This window comes from Schistocerca gregaria, chromosome 5 (assembly GCF_023897955.1).
Source record: "Schistocerca gregaria isolate iqSchGreg1 chromosome 5, iqSchGreg1.2, whole genome shotgun sequence".
NCBI lineage: Eukaryota > Metazoa > Arthropoda > Insecta > Orthoptera > Acrididae > Schistocerca > Schistocerca gregaria.
Window position 1 is genome coordinate 330757100 of NC_064924.1, and position 17671 is coordinate 330774770.

Sequence of the window (17671 nt, forward strand, 5' to 3'; positions counted from 1 at the left end):
CGCTAGGAAGAGTTACTGAATGCTTAACCCTTAACTGCTCTTGTCAGGTCAAGATGGCCCAGGAGTTTTTTCTTCTGTTGTATGGCACTCTTAAGTTCTGTTTACAAACCAAAGGCATTCATTCATTTTATTCTATGTCCTTTACCAAAATATCAGTTTCTCAAAGAAGAGGCAATTATGTCATAGGCATTAGAAAGTGATGACAAACAGTCTATTTCAGAGGAGAAGTAAGAAGATGGAGAGGCTACTGATGAAAATGTCATTGCCTCTTCAAGTGACAAATCGTTGTATTTGTTTCTTTGTAAAGACCATATATCAATGATGCTGAGCCACAGATAGGCACAATAAAAAGACTGTCACAAAATAAACTTCCAGCCAACAAGGCTTTTATCTCTCTCTATCTCTCTCTCTCTCTCTCTCTCTCTCTCTCTCTCTCTCTCTCTCTCTCTCTCTCTCTCTCACACACACACACACACACACACACACACACACACAGAGAGAGAGAGAGAGAGAGAGAGAGAGAGAGAGAGAGAGAGAGAGAGAGAGAGAGATATTGTTGCATTCCATCCTGGATTTTCCATTGTTTGATTTCTTTCTAAAGACTACTGTGTCGTGAAGATGAGCTGACAAGTGAAAACAGTCATTAAGGAAGACCCAAAAGCCATATCTTTTCTCATAAACCAGGTGCTTTAGTGCTGGCTAAAGCAGCATAGACTCCCACAGGAAAGTTTTTATTTTGAAGAAAAAATTATCGATGACATCATTACACACACTAACATGCATTTGATGAAAATTTTTGGATGGTTCTACACATTGACACTAACCACATGGAGATGAATGCACTTCTGGATCTTCTGCTATACACAGGAAGTTAGAGCTTCCCATCTTCATTTCAGTGACCTGCAGGATATAAATGGGCTTGATGTATTTGCAGTGATAAATCACTAGAGACGAGGAAAAAAGAACTTAAAAGTTTGGTGCTAACACCATTGCAAGGTAAGTACCTGAAGTTGTGTACTTCTGGAGAGAATGTGATGAAGAGAAACTCATTGTTCTGGGGGACAATGTTCCTTCCAATAACATCTCCCAAAAGATCCCCAAGGAATGTGACAAAGGTTTCCTTTGGTAGACTCAAAAAAAATTTTTTTTATCTAATGAAATTTCATGTTTATGCAGGCAAACAGTGAAGTGGTCCTTTCAACAAACCAAACAAAACAATTCTTCAGAAATAGTGCAGTGTCTTGTTTTTCCTCTAGTAAATACTGGCAGAAATTTAACTAAAATAAGTGGTATAACAGCATGCGTCTTGCCAGAACTCTAGTGGGGAAAAAAGGTTGACATGGTCAGAATACTATACAAAAGATAAACCAGATATTCAACTCAGTTTTTTACCGATAAACAAATAACAGTAGCTTCAAGTGTGTTCAGTTTATAAAAGAAGCAACAACAGTGTCATATTTTACAACTAAGTCGCTATCTGTTTTACTCTTCTCCATGATGCATAATGATGGAAAGATTGAAGAATTTAAAAGGCTGTCAAAGCCAGATGCTACATTTTTTGAGCACATGGATGTTGGAGTAGTTACTTGTGATTGGATTAGTAGTAATTACAGCTTTGGAAAAAGGAAGACGTCCATTCGTGGTTTGTTCCCCTGCTCCTCCCCCTTCATTTGGTAAACATCTGCTCTGACTCCATATACTCTTACAAGCTCTGGTAATAAAGTTACAATACACGAATTTTTGAAGGCTGTGGCTAAGGAGACTAATCGACAATGTTGTCAAAAAATGGCCAGTTCCATATATATCAAAATCTATGATAAAACTATAGATTCATCTTGCAGGGAGAGGAACAGGACCAGCTACCACAGCCTAGCAAATGAAGGTGTGCATGTGTCAAGCATTCCACAGTATGTGCTATTTGTTCCCCACACGTACGTAAAACACACATTAAGGTGATCTGCACAGACTTTGAACATGACAAAAATGAACATCTTATATCCTGTAATCTGTAATACTATGCCTCTGCCTTAAAAAGTTACTGAAACACTGTGTTCAAAAATCAGCTGTGAGGACAGTCCAAATAGGCAGGAAACTATTTCTTTCAATCAAAATCATAATTACTGCAAATATAGATTTTGTATGTTGTGATCTTTGTGTTTTAGTTTCAGGTCAAAGTCCCAACTCAGCTGAAGAATGCAAAGAGGAAGGGGGGGGGGGGGGGGGAGGAGGAGGTGGAGGGAGCACCATCCATACTTTGTCACCCAGCCACTATTTTCGCAGCTCTATCTGCATGCATTAGTAGCTGTTAATAGACAACTAAAATTCTGCATCTTGAAATGAGGTTCGGCAGTAATACAGTTTTGATACACAAAGGGAGCAAGATAGAGGTTGGCAAATGGCTTTGAAATGACTTAATCAATATTAATTTATGAATTTTTATTGAAAAACATAATTACAGTGGTTTGTTGTACAGAGTTTAATAATCTTTATCATATGTAAGATGGAAAGATCGTTCATTCTCCCTTTTGAGTATGTCATGCAGTTTTGATACTTGTTCGATCTGAGTTGCGAGCTGAGTAGTGTTTTCATCAATCCACTGCAGAGAGTTCATATGAGCATTTAAAATCCGGCCAATTTGCACAAACTGTAACAGAGCAAAGAGCTTGTTGCATACAACACAACAATTTACTTTCTACAATAACAGCTACAAAATATTGGCACCTTAAGTATACATAACCACTAGAGATTACTTTTCAGTGTGACTAGCATTTTCTAATAAAAAATTTCCTCGTGACAGTCTATCAATTTGGGTTTGTTGTTTATAATTTTTTATATATTTTTTTTTTTTTTTTTTTTTTTGTTTGCTTGCTACTCCTTCAACCTTCGAGTGGGTGCATCTATGTATTAAGTGCGCCAACCACAAATAACATTGTCTTGTACCATTCCATTGCTTTACGATTGTGAGCCCGTACCTATCCCTTCATTACTGTTTCAGCTAACACAATGATAAGTAATGGCTACATCCAAGTGAGCAGCAGTAGTATAAAATAAACAGCAAACTAGGTGAGAAAAAAAATTAAAAACCATGCACGAAAATGACCCAGATTCCAAGCTAGCAGCATAATCCCATAATGAGGCAGTTGTGTATGAGATCATTAGCAACTGACTAAGTGGTTGGCTGGGATCTGATGCAACTGCGCTGTTTAATGCTTCGAGTAGATAGTGGTATGATGAATGTTTGTTTTATTATTGTTTAATGAAACAATGATTTAGCTCATAAAATGTGAGTTTACTTTATTGTTGTATGATCAAACTCAGATTTTGCTCATATGTTTACCTTGGCGACACAACGACAGCTATTTTGTACACATGTACAAAGTACGCCATATGGATGCCCAAGGGTTAAACATCGCTATTTTCCTAATTTAGTGCAGTAGTATTTAATCGAAACCTAACAGACATAAGTGGGAATTTATATCTCAAAGCATTTAATGCATCCTGCATTCCATTTTAATGGATCTGATGAATAAGCTACATTCTCTCCATGTGCACTGATTGATATACGATCGAAAAACCAGATATTCCTGTCAGATTCTATACTGATTCTGTGGCTGAGTCAGTGCCTCTTCTAACTACAATCTATTGCAGGTGCCTCGAACAAAGAATCATGCACAGTTCTTGGACAAAAAAGCACAGGTCACACTCATCTACAAGACGGGTAGTAAAAGTGATCCACAAAACTACCATTCAACACCCTTGACATATATATTCTGAGCTCAAATGGGTGAAGGGCAAGAAAGAGGAGTGAAGAGAAAGAAACTGGAGAGGTTTCAGAAAAGAGGTAGAGTTCTGAAAAGTCACCCAGAACCCAGCATCAGGAGAGACTTACCAGTCAGGATGAGAAAGCAAAAAGTCTTGATCCTTCTCATCCCATCCAGTAGGTCTCCCCTGACCCGATATTCTGGGTGAATTTTCGAACTCAACCTCTTTTCTGAAACCTCTCCAGTTTCTCTCTCTTCCCCCTCTTCTTCCTCCTCCAACCCTTCTGCCAGGAGGAGAAGCCACTGGCTCTGAACACTTATCTAAGTAAATCCTTTGCTTGCATGCATGCGCCCCTTTTACTTAAAAATTTTTTTGGTGATGTGTTATGTTTCCACTTTGAGTAGATTTTTTTGTGTGTTCAATTACATTATTTCGTCAACAATTGATTATTTTCGTTGGCATGAATCTGTTTGGTACAATAACCATCTATTCTTGGTTTTCCCTCTACGTTAATGATTTCGTAATCCTTTGAGGTAACTGTCTGGACTTTCTGACATTACCCATATTTGGTGTCAAAACCAGGGTGAACCAATTGGCTGTATTATACTTATGATACCCATAGGGGGTCTTTTTGGGGGGCTACATCAAAGCCCAAGCCTATGCTGACAAGCCACAAACTTTGGAGATGAACTTCCATCAGGGTATTACAGACAGTCAGTGTGTTCAAAGCTGTGGTGGACATCTGAATGATAGTTTGTTCAGAACACAACTACAATGTTCATGCTTCAAAATAAAGTACAACTTACTTCGATAAACTGTCACTCTTAGAGGAAGTCACTTTACGTTTACGAACACAAAATAATGAAATTTACCGGATCATTTGAATCCTTGCCACTGCGATTCATTTCATTCAACAGATCAATAAGTTCCTTGAGATCTTCTGACATCTGTTTAAGCTGAGAATCCAGATTCTCAGCCAAATCGTAACTGAAAAAAGTTACAATCAAAATAATTTCCTAACATTCACAACACACAAAAACTGTAATTATGACGGAGTGGTAAACAAAAAGTAAGTATCTTCAGAAAACACTGTTACAAAGCGACACAGTTTATGAAACTAACATCAATATGAGGAGGAAGAAATAAAAATGCAAATAACATGTGAGCAAGATTTGCAAGGCCACTCACGTTCGTTCCCGCTCAGGATCTATTCCTGTAGTAATAGTGTTCTCAAGTTCTTTTTCCAAAGGAACTAAACATTCTTCCAGTTCTCGCTGCTGAGCCACAATGAAATCTAGTTCATGTTCCAGCTGTTGCTGCTCTAGTTTGACTTGTTCCACAGCACTATTCAAATTCACAATCTGCACATTGAAGACACATTTAACTAAAAAAAGTTGCACTGCTTAGCTACACTTTATACGAAAGACATAACCTCTACATTAGCAACAGAATCCATTTCATAGAAATAACAGGAAAACTTAAAAATTATAAAACACATAAACACAATTAACTAGTCTTTTACTCTAAATCATTTGAACTGTCTAGCCAAACATGAAGTTATGCATAATACAATCTGGGTGCAATAACATTTAATTACCTGGAACCAATTATTCACATTCAAGTTTGGGCTGCTAATTTTGTATCTGGAGACATAACATTTCTGGGACTGACCCTGAATGAATTTCAAATAATACCACAGTATTGTACCCAGGAAGATTTTAATCTGATTTACATTGGCTACATATTTATTTTTAAGTGGAGTGTCTATTGACTATGATGTTAATTACACTTTATTATATTTTTCATGCAATGAAACAGTATTTTCCAACATATAAGAATAATAGAACAATATCATTCATCTTACATGATACTGGGAATTATTGTGAAGTTGTGGCATTTCGTAGACATCTGGCACTACGCAAAGTAAAGCAAAATGTATTGTCACTGTCACACATTTCCACACCCAAGCTATAAAATTTAATTTCTATTCACATAGGCTTCCTGAGGTTATTATACTTCGACTTTTCAGGCTACTGCTTACCTATTTTTATTAAGGAAATAACTTAAAATGGATATCTAAAATAAGCTTCAAGTTCTAAGAATAATTATTGATGCACATGGCAGGCAGAAACACATTACCAAATTTATGTGGACATCAACAAAAGGCTTAGCACTTTGATGTAGTAGGTCAAATACATTCCCACTAAGGAAGGGAAGCGATGAATTTGGAAGTGTGTCACATTGTCAACAGAAATGGGTGTGTGAAATGCAGAGCTTCTTCGTGCTGATAGAATTGCCCAGCACACATACAAAGTTGTATAGTAAAGGATAATGTGTGTACACACATTGAAAGACCTACAGTGTTAAGGAAGATTAATAAACAATTGATACCCAGTGTTTTACTTATCCTTTTCACATTGCAGGATCTTTTCACTCAGCAACATAAAACAATTTTACAAGCTACACCTCTGCTTACTCAAGGTGTGTTAATGCACATTGCTGCTCCTGTGCCTATGTCCTCTAGATGTTTTATACATGCCATTGCTCCATCTGCCAGGTGTTGTAGACATGTTATGTGCAACCTTGATGACCCCTGTCTGCTCCAGTTGTTTTATGACACACAGCTGCTCAGGTCCTTGGGTGTTCTGGACATGTTAACATGCAGAGCCAGACTTCCACACTGAGAGCCTACTGGCTGTTTAACATTTGGTGTGCTCAGTTGGAGTCCTTGTGTGCACTTGCTGCTATTGTCTTCTGTTGCTGTTTTCCTTCTTCAGAATTAGTTACTGGCTATTGACTAAGACTGGCTTATGTAAATGGAAAGAAAATGGCATCCCATCAAAGTTGTAGAGAGGCAGAAACCTTACAGAGTTTGACTAGCAGTGACACTGAAAATAAATACTTCAAAAGAATCTCAAAGTAATAGTCCCCATCTGTGTAAAACACAACCATCCGTTCCTACAAGAGATGAAAATTCTACAGGCTCTGAAGGGTCACAGAGAGTGCAAAGTGCCTGGGAAAAAAGCACACTTTAGCGACATGTTTGACTGAAAGAAAACTGATTTTCATCCATTTGTGCACACACATTTGATGATTCAGCTACATGACCCAAATGTGCCTTTGGTCAAAGTTTAAGCATCTTTTTCTCATATATTTGTAATGGAAGACCTAATGAAACATGTAGCAATTTTATTTACACACCAAAACAAATACATCAGTTTCCATGTGCTCTTGCTTGTCAAGATGGACAGAAACTGGATCTGAGGAATGGTAGTCCTTTACTCTTATTTGAATGCTACGATTCCTGTGGAAAAGCTGAAAGTCAGTGACAACTGGTTCAGGAACATACTACTGAACACTTAAGATTTTAGTGCAATTATGCCTAGAGGTTTTTCTGTTAATTTAGAGAATGCCAAGCTTTAGTGACAAATTTGTCGATAAGGAAGAATTCAAAATTAAAAATGTTGTTGATAAAGTTTTTGCAACACTGCACACTCTATTTCATCCATACTAAAAGCTGTTTATTGAGGAAAACCTGTTTTTTTTCCTCCCCCCCCCCCCCCCCCCCCCAGAGGGTAATTACGTTACTAACAGTATATTCCAACTAAACAAAACAGGTTTGGAATGTAAGCTTTTGCAATGTGTGACTACCAGACTAGTTTTGTCATTGATTTTGTTGTGTATGCAAGCACAAAACCAGAAATTGGCTTCAACAATTTGGGGGAAAGTGGCTACTTAGTGCTAACACTAATGAAGTAGTATCTGGAACAGAGACTATTCTTTATGTGTACAGTTGCTATTAGGACCCAACCTTGCTCCTCTGGCTTCAAATTCATGGATAAACCACATGTGGTTGTTGCGTCACTGGAACATGTACAACATGCCAAAGCTACAGGACAAACTGAAACGAGAATAAATCCATCTTGTGTAGAAGAGAAGTGTGTACACTAAGCACCTTTAATGTCACAGAAATATTTGATACAGAGAAGACTGACAAGAAGACTGGTGAAAAAGTAAAGGAATGACACTTTGTTGTAAATTACAAGGGGCAGTTGACCACACTATCATGCTACTAAGTTCAATCAAATCAATGCAGAAAACTGTAGTGGAATCACAAGTTATTTTCCAGTGTATTGGTTTTGTGCATTTTAAATGGTGATGCTACCCACATAGTCATAAAAGATCGAAAATGTAAATAGCGTTACCTTCTGCTCTGGTAAGAGAATGTTATGCTTATGCCACAGAACAGAGGAAAGTTGGCAGAGGATGGTGCTCTGATGGAACAAAACCACTAAGATTTACTGTACGGATTTTTCCAAATATTGCTAAGAGTGATCATTAAAAAAAAGTCATTCCAATCCAAAAATGTGCAGTTTGCCAAAACCTGAAAGTGCCTGAGAAATCAAGTACACATGCAGAGCACAACCAGTATTTGTTGTGCCACACTTTGTGTGCTTATCACACAAAAAAATATTAACCCTTAGTAATGAGACACTAATGATGAAACTTACGCACCTAAAACTTAATGAAATGCAAAAACAAAATAAAAAAAACTTGGATCTCAAAGAATGATGGAAAGTATACATAGTATATATAAATGGTATTTGAACATTTAAAAGTGTTTCTGACTGGGTCCTATTGCTGTTGTTGTTGTCTTCAGTCCAAAGACTGTTTTGATGCGGCTCAGCACGCTACTCTATCCTGTGCAAGCTTCTTCATCTATAAATAATTACTGCAACCTGCATCCTTTTGAAACTGCTTAGTGTATTCATCTCTGTCTTCGTCTACAATTTTTACCCTCTACACTGCCCCCCCCCCCCCCCAATACTAAATGGGTGATCCCTTGATGCCTCAGAACATGTCCTACCAACCGATCCCTTCTTCTAGTCAAGTTGTGCCACAAACTCCTCTACTCTCCTAATTCTATTCACTACCACCTCATTAGTTATGTGATCTACCCATCTAATCTTCAGCATTCTTCTGTAGCGCCACATTTCAAAAGATTCTATTCTCTTGTCTAAAGTGCACTCATGCTCATAAATTAAGGATAATTGCAGAATGTCGTGCCACACAATGTGGCACTACACAAAACTGGCACTAACAGCATTTGCATATAGGGAACACACACGACACAGATCTGCAAGTCCACAGTATTGGTGGTAAGTTGAGAAAAACATCCCGAAACAAGTGCTACAAAATGTCACTGTTTCCTGCGCTTCTTCCCCGACACCAATATGGGATATGATCACCATGCACACATACACAGGCCATACAACGGGTTGGCATACTCTGGATCTGGTGGTCAAGCAGCTGCTGGGGTATAGCCTCCCATTCTTGCACCAGTGCCTACCGGCACTCCTGAAGTGTCCTAGGGTTTGAAGACGTGCAGCGATACGTTGACCGAGAGCAACCAAGATGTGCTTGATGGGGGTTTAGGTCTGGAGAGCAAGCAGGCCACTCCATTCGCCTGATATATACTGTTTCAAGATACTCCTCCACAACGGCAGCTTGGTAGGGTCGTGCGTTATCAGGAGGAAGGTGGGACCCACTGCACCCCTGAATAGGCGGACATACTGGTGCAAAATGACGTCCCGATACACCTGGCAGTTCCTCTGTCAAAGACATGCAGGGGTGTACATGCACCAATCATTTTCCCACCCCACACCATCAAACCACAACCTCCATATAGGTCCCTTTCAAGGACATTAAGGGGTTAGTATCTGGTTCCTGGTTCATGCAAGATGAAAACCCGGTGAGAATCACTGTTCAGGCTATACCTGGACTCGTCCATGAACATAACCTGGGACCACTGTTCCCATGACCATGTACTGCGTTCTTGACACCAGGCTTTACGGGCTCTCCTGTGACCAGGGGTCCTGTAGACTGTGTGTCTGGAGACAACTGTTCCAGTGGCTGCGGTAAGGTCCTGAACAAGGCTACCTGCAGTACTCCATGGCCGTCTGCGGGCACTGATGGTGAGATATCGGTCTTCTTCTGGTTTTCTACACTGTGGACGACCTATACTGTAGCGCCCGAACACGTTTCCCGTCTGCTGGAATTGCTGCCAGAATCTTGAGATGACACTTTGTGGCACACGGAGGGCCTGTGCTATGACCTGCTGTGTTTGACCAGCCTCCAGTCACCCTAGTACTCTACATCTCATAACGTCATCAATCTGCGTTCTTTGAGCTATTTTCAACACACAGTCACCACTAGCACGTCTGAAAACGTCTGCACACTTACTCACTGCACTGTACTCTGACATGCAACAACACACCTCTGTGTATGTGGACTGTGCCAGCACCACCGTGCAACTACCGCAGGTCAATTGCACCACATGCTCATACCACAAGGTGATTTAAACCAGCAAACTGCCCACCAGAGTGTTGTTTCACCATGTATCAGCAGTATCCTTAATTTATGAGTATGGGTGTATTTGTCGTCCATGTTTCACTTCCATACATCACTACACTCCATACACATACTTTCAGAAAAAACTTCCTGACATGTAAATCTATACTCGATGTTAACAAATTTCTCTTCTTCAGAAAGGCTTTCCTTGCCATTACTAGGATACATTTTATATCCTCTCCACTTCAACCATCATCAGTTATTTTGCCCCCCAAATAGTAAAATTCATCCACTACTTTAAGTGTCTCCTTTCCTAATCTAATTCCCTCAGCATTTACCTGATTTAATTCAGCTACACTCCATTATCCTCATTTTGCTTTTGTTGATGTTCATCTTATATCCTCCTTTCAAGACACTGTCTACTCCGTTCAATTGCTCTTCCAAGTCCTTTGCTGTCTCTGACAGAATTATAATGTCATTGGCAAACCTCAAAGTTTTTATTTCTACTCCATGGATTTTAATTCATATTCCAAAATTTTCTTTTGTTTCCTTTACTGGTTGCTCAATATACAGATTGAGTAACATTGGGCATACGATACAACCCTGTCTTACTCCCTTCCCAACCACTGCTTCCCTTTCATGCCCCCTCGACTCATCACTGCCGTCTGGTTTCTGCACTAATTGTAACTAGCGTTTTGCTACCTGTATGACCCCTGCCACCTTCAGAATTTGAAAGAGATTTTCTACATCTACAAATGCCAAAAACTTAGGTTTGATCTTCTAATATAAGTCATAGGGTCAGTATTGCTTCACGTGTTCCAACATTTCTACAGAATCCCAGCTGATCTTCCCAGAGGTTGGCTTTTACCAGTTTTTCCATTCGTCTACAAACAATTCGTTTTAGTATTTTGCTGCCATGATTTATTAAACTGCTTTCTTTGGTATTGGAATTATTATATTCTTCTTTAAGTCTGGGGGTATTTCGCCTGTCTCATACATCTTGCTTACCAGATGGTAGAGCTTTGCCAGGGCTGTCTCTCCCAAGGCTATCAAGAGTCCTTATGGAACGTAGTCTACCCCCGGAGCCTTGGTTTGACTTAGGCCTTTCAGTGCCCTGTCAAACTCTTCACGCAGTATCATATCTCTCATTTCATTTTTGTCTGCATCCTCTTCTGTTTCCATAATATCGTCCTCAATTACATCACCCTTGTATAGACCCTCTCCATGCTCCTTCCATCGTTCTGCTTTCCTGTCTCTGCTTAGAACTGGCTTTCCATCTGAGCTCTTGATACTCATACAAGTCGTTCTCTTTTCTCCAAAGGCCCTCTTTAATTTTCCTGTCAGCAGTATCTATCTTACCCCTTGTGATATATGCCCCTACATCCATCCATTTGTCCTCTAGCCACTCCTGCTTAGCCATTTTGCACTTCCTGTCGATCTCATTTTTGAGACGTTTGTATTCCTTTTTGCCTGCTTCATTTACTGCATTTTTATATTTTCTCCTTTCATCAACTAAAATCAAAATCTCTTCTGTTACCCAAGGATTTCTACTAGCCCTCGTCTTTTCACCTACTTGATGAACTGCTGCCTTCACTATTTCATCCAAAGCTACTCATTCTTCTGCTATTGTATTTCTTTTCCTTGTTCTTGTTAATTGTTCTCTAATGCTCTCTCTGAAACACTCTACAACTGCTGGTTCTTTCAGTTTATCCAGGTCCCATATCTTTAAATTCCCATCTTCTTGCAGTTTCTTCAGTTTTAATCTGCTATAAACTAGCAAGTTTTCTTTCTTTCTTTCTGTGTGTGCATTGACAACTGAATGCTTCAGATTTTCAGTGAGTAGTCTCACTGAATCCTAAAGTACTTAACTTTTCACTAGAAATTTCCTGCAACATTTCTAAGTAGCAAAGCAAAGGAACAGAAAGCTAATTGTTTTAACTACACTTATCCCAAATATGATTCTAGTATCTTAAGCACCTCACACACTGATGTGACACACATCAGTCATATACTTACTATTACCATTGAATACTTAATTTCATTGCTAATTAACAACTTTTCAACAGTAACATACGAAAAAGCAATTGAACAAGCACTTTGTGAAATTTTTATATCGCTCAGGTTTCAACACAAAGACTTCTGTCAAAATTTAAGACATACTCTCTGCTCATGTTGCAACAGCTAATAGCAAGCTCTTCATTATCAAAAAAAACTCAAGTTGCGACTGTTAGTCACTGAAATTTGTCATCTTACCTTTTCAGCATTAGAAATAAGCATGCGGTCCCATGCATTAATCTGCACAACCTGATTCATGAAAACTTTTTCTTGTTCCTCTAATTCCAGAGTCCATTTGTTTATGTTTTCTTCAAGCTGACTGAAGTTAAGAGAGGATGTTGTACCTGCTGCGCTTGAAACCCTAGAAGACAGAGAATAACTGGTTTCAGAGATCACAGCTGTGAATTTAAGTACTATATGATGAACTGCAAATATTAAACTCAAAGTACAAACATCAGCATACGAGTGAAACTTTATACTGCACTGTTACCTATGTACCAAGTACTAGGATGATGAAGCAAAACAAACAGGTACAAATCCTTTTACAGAAGGAGACATGTTCAGAATTTTGTCAAACTTTTTAGTAAGTCAATTATATTTGCACCTAAAACCTCCAATATAAAAAGTAATTTTCATCCTTTACTTTCCTTGAACATGTTTAAAAATAAAGGCACCTTCTGGTTAAAAAAAAGTTAGCAATAGATTAATGCAATATGCATGAGGACAACAATTTGAGGCAAAGTACAGCATAAAGCATCACTCAATTTTGTTCATGTACCATAGCTCAGTTCACAAATGATGGCATTTTACACAAGTCAAAGTATGGATCGGGACTGCAGTATCGCCAATTCCAAAGTGACTGTTGTTGTACATGCATAGAGGGGCTTTATGCTTGAAGAAAGTTGTTTTCTCACTTGCTTATGTAGAATATGTCACTTACCACCTCATCACCATGATAACTAGCAACAAATTGAGTAAAAATTTACTAAATAACCTGCTATGAACACACTATATACGTGCACAGAATACAGCATTCGAAATAGAGTGCACTTGGAACATTACCATTAAAGTTCATTGGCTGTTAGAGAAAGCATGATGTCAGTTGCGCAGAACGAGTCTAAACTCTAGTGCCTTCTTTGTAATTTCAACTATAGAAAGAATGATGCAACTTAAGTGCAGGTTCTGTTCAGATCACAAAAGAGTGAAAGCAGAATTTCTTGTGGTGTCAGGGGCCATTCTGGAATTTGAATAGAGAGTTTTAAAGCCAACATGACAAACTAATCCCATAGAACTGTGGCAGAAAGCATTCCGACTTATATACGATTTTGCTACGGATCTGGCTAAACTGATGCAGTAAAAAATACACGAACTGCATATATCACAGGCCATAACTTAAGAGACTTTTCTCATAGGATTTAAGACTGAAGGCAAACTGTATTTCTGGGTATCCTGGAGCAGACATAGTTAGTAGTCCATTAGCATCTCCCTTACGATGGTGTAATTAAATTTAAAAATTCTGCATTCAGTTCTCATTTATACAACCGAAACCAGTATGCACTAATTGTTATTGTCCCCTTGTAACTCTTTTGCTCTTTCCTAGAGCTGCTCACCACCTCGGCTAGCAGTTTCAGAAAAGAGCAAAAGAGTTACAAAGGAAAAACAATACACACAAACATGCAAAAAAACAGCTTGAGAATTACGCAAGGAAGTGCAGAACACAATAATTACACAGCCCAAAAATAAGATTGCAGCACACTACTAAATACAAACTGTGTGTAGTAGTCTTAAGTGGTCAGTGGATGAGTAATGGAAGATTCAGTTAGTAGACACATAAATTACAAGTAAACACATTATCATCACTGCAAAGTTCAACAACATACTGTGCCAACCAGGAGCACAATGCAGAAAGTTGATAATTAAAATGATGGTTGCAAACTTCCTCCATTTAATTATAGCATCTCATGAGGATTCTTCCAATGAATCTGTCTGGCATCTGACTTTCTTACAATTACTTTTACGTTGTTTCACTTTGAATCACTACATGACATTTTTGTGGAACATAAAGTTTTGACTCTGCCAGTATTCTCTTCACATGGCATCCTGTGACTTTTTTCTCTTTCCTGGAATGAAGAAATCATTGTGTGGCAGGAACTTGCAGAATGACAAGGTGATTTCTGAGGTGTAGTATTATCTGAACAGCCAAACTGCAGACTTTTGCAGCTAAGGTGTTTGCCATACATCCACTATTTGGAAAAGTGAGTTGCATTAAAGTCTTCAGATCCATAAAGTTGGCAAAGTAGTGGAATAATTTGGTTTTGAAGGTGTCACTGGACTGTTTTCCTCAATGGTAGATAAATTTCAACAATTAATGAGAGAACTTCACAGGCTCAATTTGTATGTACATCTGAAAACATTATTACAAAACTACAGAAATTACAGTGTCAATACAGTGGGAAAAAATCTACAAATTAATACTGTAATCACAGAATTAGTTGGGTTGTATTTAGGACAACTGAAGACTATTCATCATGGACAGCAAATAGCATCAACAGTTTTTCAAAACTAAGCTTCTAGTATATCTGAAAGGAAAAATTTCCCTTCAGTATATATCACCCATTTCCATTCATAGCTGTGAAATGGAAATGCAGGTGTTGATAGTTACTAAAAGAGACAGGCAGACATACAAATGGATCATGAACAGAATGTAGTACAAAAAAACGTAAAAGATGTGGGCAGGACATACAACCACGCACATGAATGGTTTATGCAATAAAGATGTACACTGATGGACTTCAAAAAATAAAATAAATAGATGTGATTACCTTATGGAATGTGGGTATATGACACTTGAAAACATGCAGAAGCAACATGGGTATGGCTGAAGCACATCTTTATCCAGCAGTGGGCATCAAGTGGTTAAAAATGATGATTATTAAATTTTCCAAATGTGTGCTGCTATTTATTCGAAAGAAAATGTGTTGTCTACTTAAGCAACCAGCATGAAAACTTAATGACGACTAAACAACATTACTTCTACACACATAAGCACGACTTCACTATAACTGAACCACTGGGTAAATAAACAAACAGTAATGCAAAATATTCATGGAAACTTGATTATGTGTGAACTGAAAATAGCCAGAATCCTAATGTAAGTGTTCCGTAACTCATGCGAACACAATGAGATACTGAAAACAATTGCACATTCTAATGATGGCTACAAGAAAGCGCTGGTGCTAGACACAACGTAGTTTACTCTAGAACAGCGAAGATATCTCAAAGATACATCTCATTTTTCATTTCTGCAGCAATAAATTACACTTTTAACATTTTTCAACCAAACTTAGTAACTTTCCTGCATCACTTCAATTTCTCACAAGAATGTACTGCAATTTGGAAAGTTTTCACGATTTCATAGAAATTACATGAAGTGTACCAAGAGCTGCAGGATGAATCGATTGACCCCCAAGTGATTTTTTGGCTGGTAACAGACGCTCTCAATGTCACTAATAAAGAGATTTTGCTTATTCTGGAAAAAATTAATAATGTACTCACAGCACAATTTCAATGTCTGAAAATAAACAAGTAAATAAATCAAAAAATGTCAGGAATTTTAAAAATGGGTCACATTTTTGAGTAGATGTGCAAAGTTTTGTATCCGTAACAATAATCTAAGTGTTAGAAGTTCAAGGTAAGACTTTGATTGAAAAATATGTGTGACTTATACATGAACAGAAAAAATAAAGGTTTTACTTCTAAAGGTTAAACTCATCACTGATCAATGACTCATGCACACTGGTTTAGAGAGTGTCACATTTTCCATTGTTCTAGTGTTGCACACCAATGGATAACTTTACCTAGTGTGCAAAAAGTTGCAAAGGAAAATATAATAAATACATAAATAATTTATTTACTTTTTCCTTCTGCCTCCCACCATTCAACAACTACCCAATGTTAACACGCTGAGTATATTTTCAATGTGGAACTGGTTTGTTTTTGCGACTGGAAACACCTCCTATTCCAAAACAGTCCTCTAACAGCCCTGCTATGTGAATTGTGTAACATTTGTTTTGCACGTGTTTATGTGTTAACTATTCGTATTTTATGTTTCAGAGGCAAGTGAAAATGGAGAATGTGCTTGGCACTCATATAATGCAGTCTGTGGCATCACATAAAAAACACTCCCAAACTGGCTGATGTGCCATATCAACTGTTACCAATCTCATGCAGAATTTTTGCCTTGAACCTTTATTCCCAAATTTTAAATTTGAACATGAAGCCAAATCCTTCAAAAAGGTGTTGTGGCTGTTTCTGAAATGATATATGAATTAAATATAGTGGCTGACATTGCAAGGCAATGGATTTACAGACACATGATTACTTCTCATTGTTCAGCTGCAGAGCCCATGCTAAGTTGGTCACTGAATTGCACAATACGTAGATACCAATATATGACAAATGAGTGAAATACCACACAAGGAGAATGCAATAGCCATAATAAGTCATCCACTCTGTGTCTGAGAATTGAATATTATTAGAACAAGGCAAAATATACTCTGCAATTGCCAGAGACATCATCCAATATGATGAAATTTTCCTTTTATAGAGTTGTTACTTGTCACAACATAATGCAATTACCAACTTGCTCTCCTAATAATTTTAGTTATATGGGTTTTTAAAACACAAGTTTTGTCTGAAGTAGAATATCACCATGTCAGCATAAGTAGGACAGTTTACAAGCGAACGCAATTTGTCCCCAAGTTGGGGAACATTTATAAACAATCTTCTCCTCTGTCTTCAGCACTTGAGAAATGGTCAACTGAATTCAACATGGTTTTACATGTCATTAAGATGTTATATGTTAAACAATACATGAACTGCAATCAATGTTATGAAAACAGAAATTGCTCAGAATTGTACATTTAGTGATTAAAAATGTTTAAGTAAGAGTGCAGTCCACTTCACATGAAATAGAAACTAAACCCTTTGTGTCATGTGGGTGCCATATCTGTCGAATGCTGATGAAGATGAAATTTGAAAATGAATTTTTCAAATTTGAAGCATGTTAAAAGGATCACATCTGATGATCTGGGACAAATCTGCTACCTTAATCTGCTCCATTGTTATTGTTATTGTTATTGTTATTATTATTATTATTATTATTATTATTATTATTATTATTATTATTATTATTATTATAGAAAGGCTGAAACAATAAGTGGTGGCTCTATACAAATCATTTTAATCTACAGTTTGGTGAGAAGAAATCTAGATAGCAAAAACGAAGAAGTCATAACTAATTGGCACAATGTACCGGTTCACAAAGATGCTTTGGTAATGAATGAAACAAAAAATATGCATTACTGGGACATTTATTCTATTCACAAGATTTAGTATAATTAGAATTCCCCATATTTTGAGATCTAAATGTATTAAAGAGATTTACGATCAGAAATTTTTTTAGAGCAATTACGGTCATTACAGCTACAGATCAGTATTCTGC

At 37.7% G+C, this 17671-nt stretch overlaps 1 protein-coding gene across 6 annotated transcripts in view; it reads right to left on the minus strand.

The window, feature by feature from the left end:
* Positions 1-2421: 2421 nt before the first annotated feature.
* The window catches only part of LOC126272797 (nuclear pore glycoprotein p62), a 37355-nt gene continuing 22105 nt past the window's right edge, over positions 2422-17671 (minus strand). For all 6 annotated transcript variants that reach the window (XM_049975952.1, XM_049975951.1, XM_049975950.1 and 3 more), the window contains 4 exons: positions 12367-12529; positions 4951-5123; positions 4635-4749; positions 2422-2644 (listed from right to left, as the gene is read on the minus strand). In XM_049975952.1, coding sequence (XP_049831909.1) covers positions 2477-2644; positions 4635-4749; positions 4951-5123; positions 12367-12529 — 619 coding nt within the window. In that variant the 3' untranslated portion in view covers positions 2422-2476. The remainder of the gene's footprint in view (positions 2645-4634; positions 4750-4950; positions 5124-12366; positions 12530-17671) is intronic.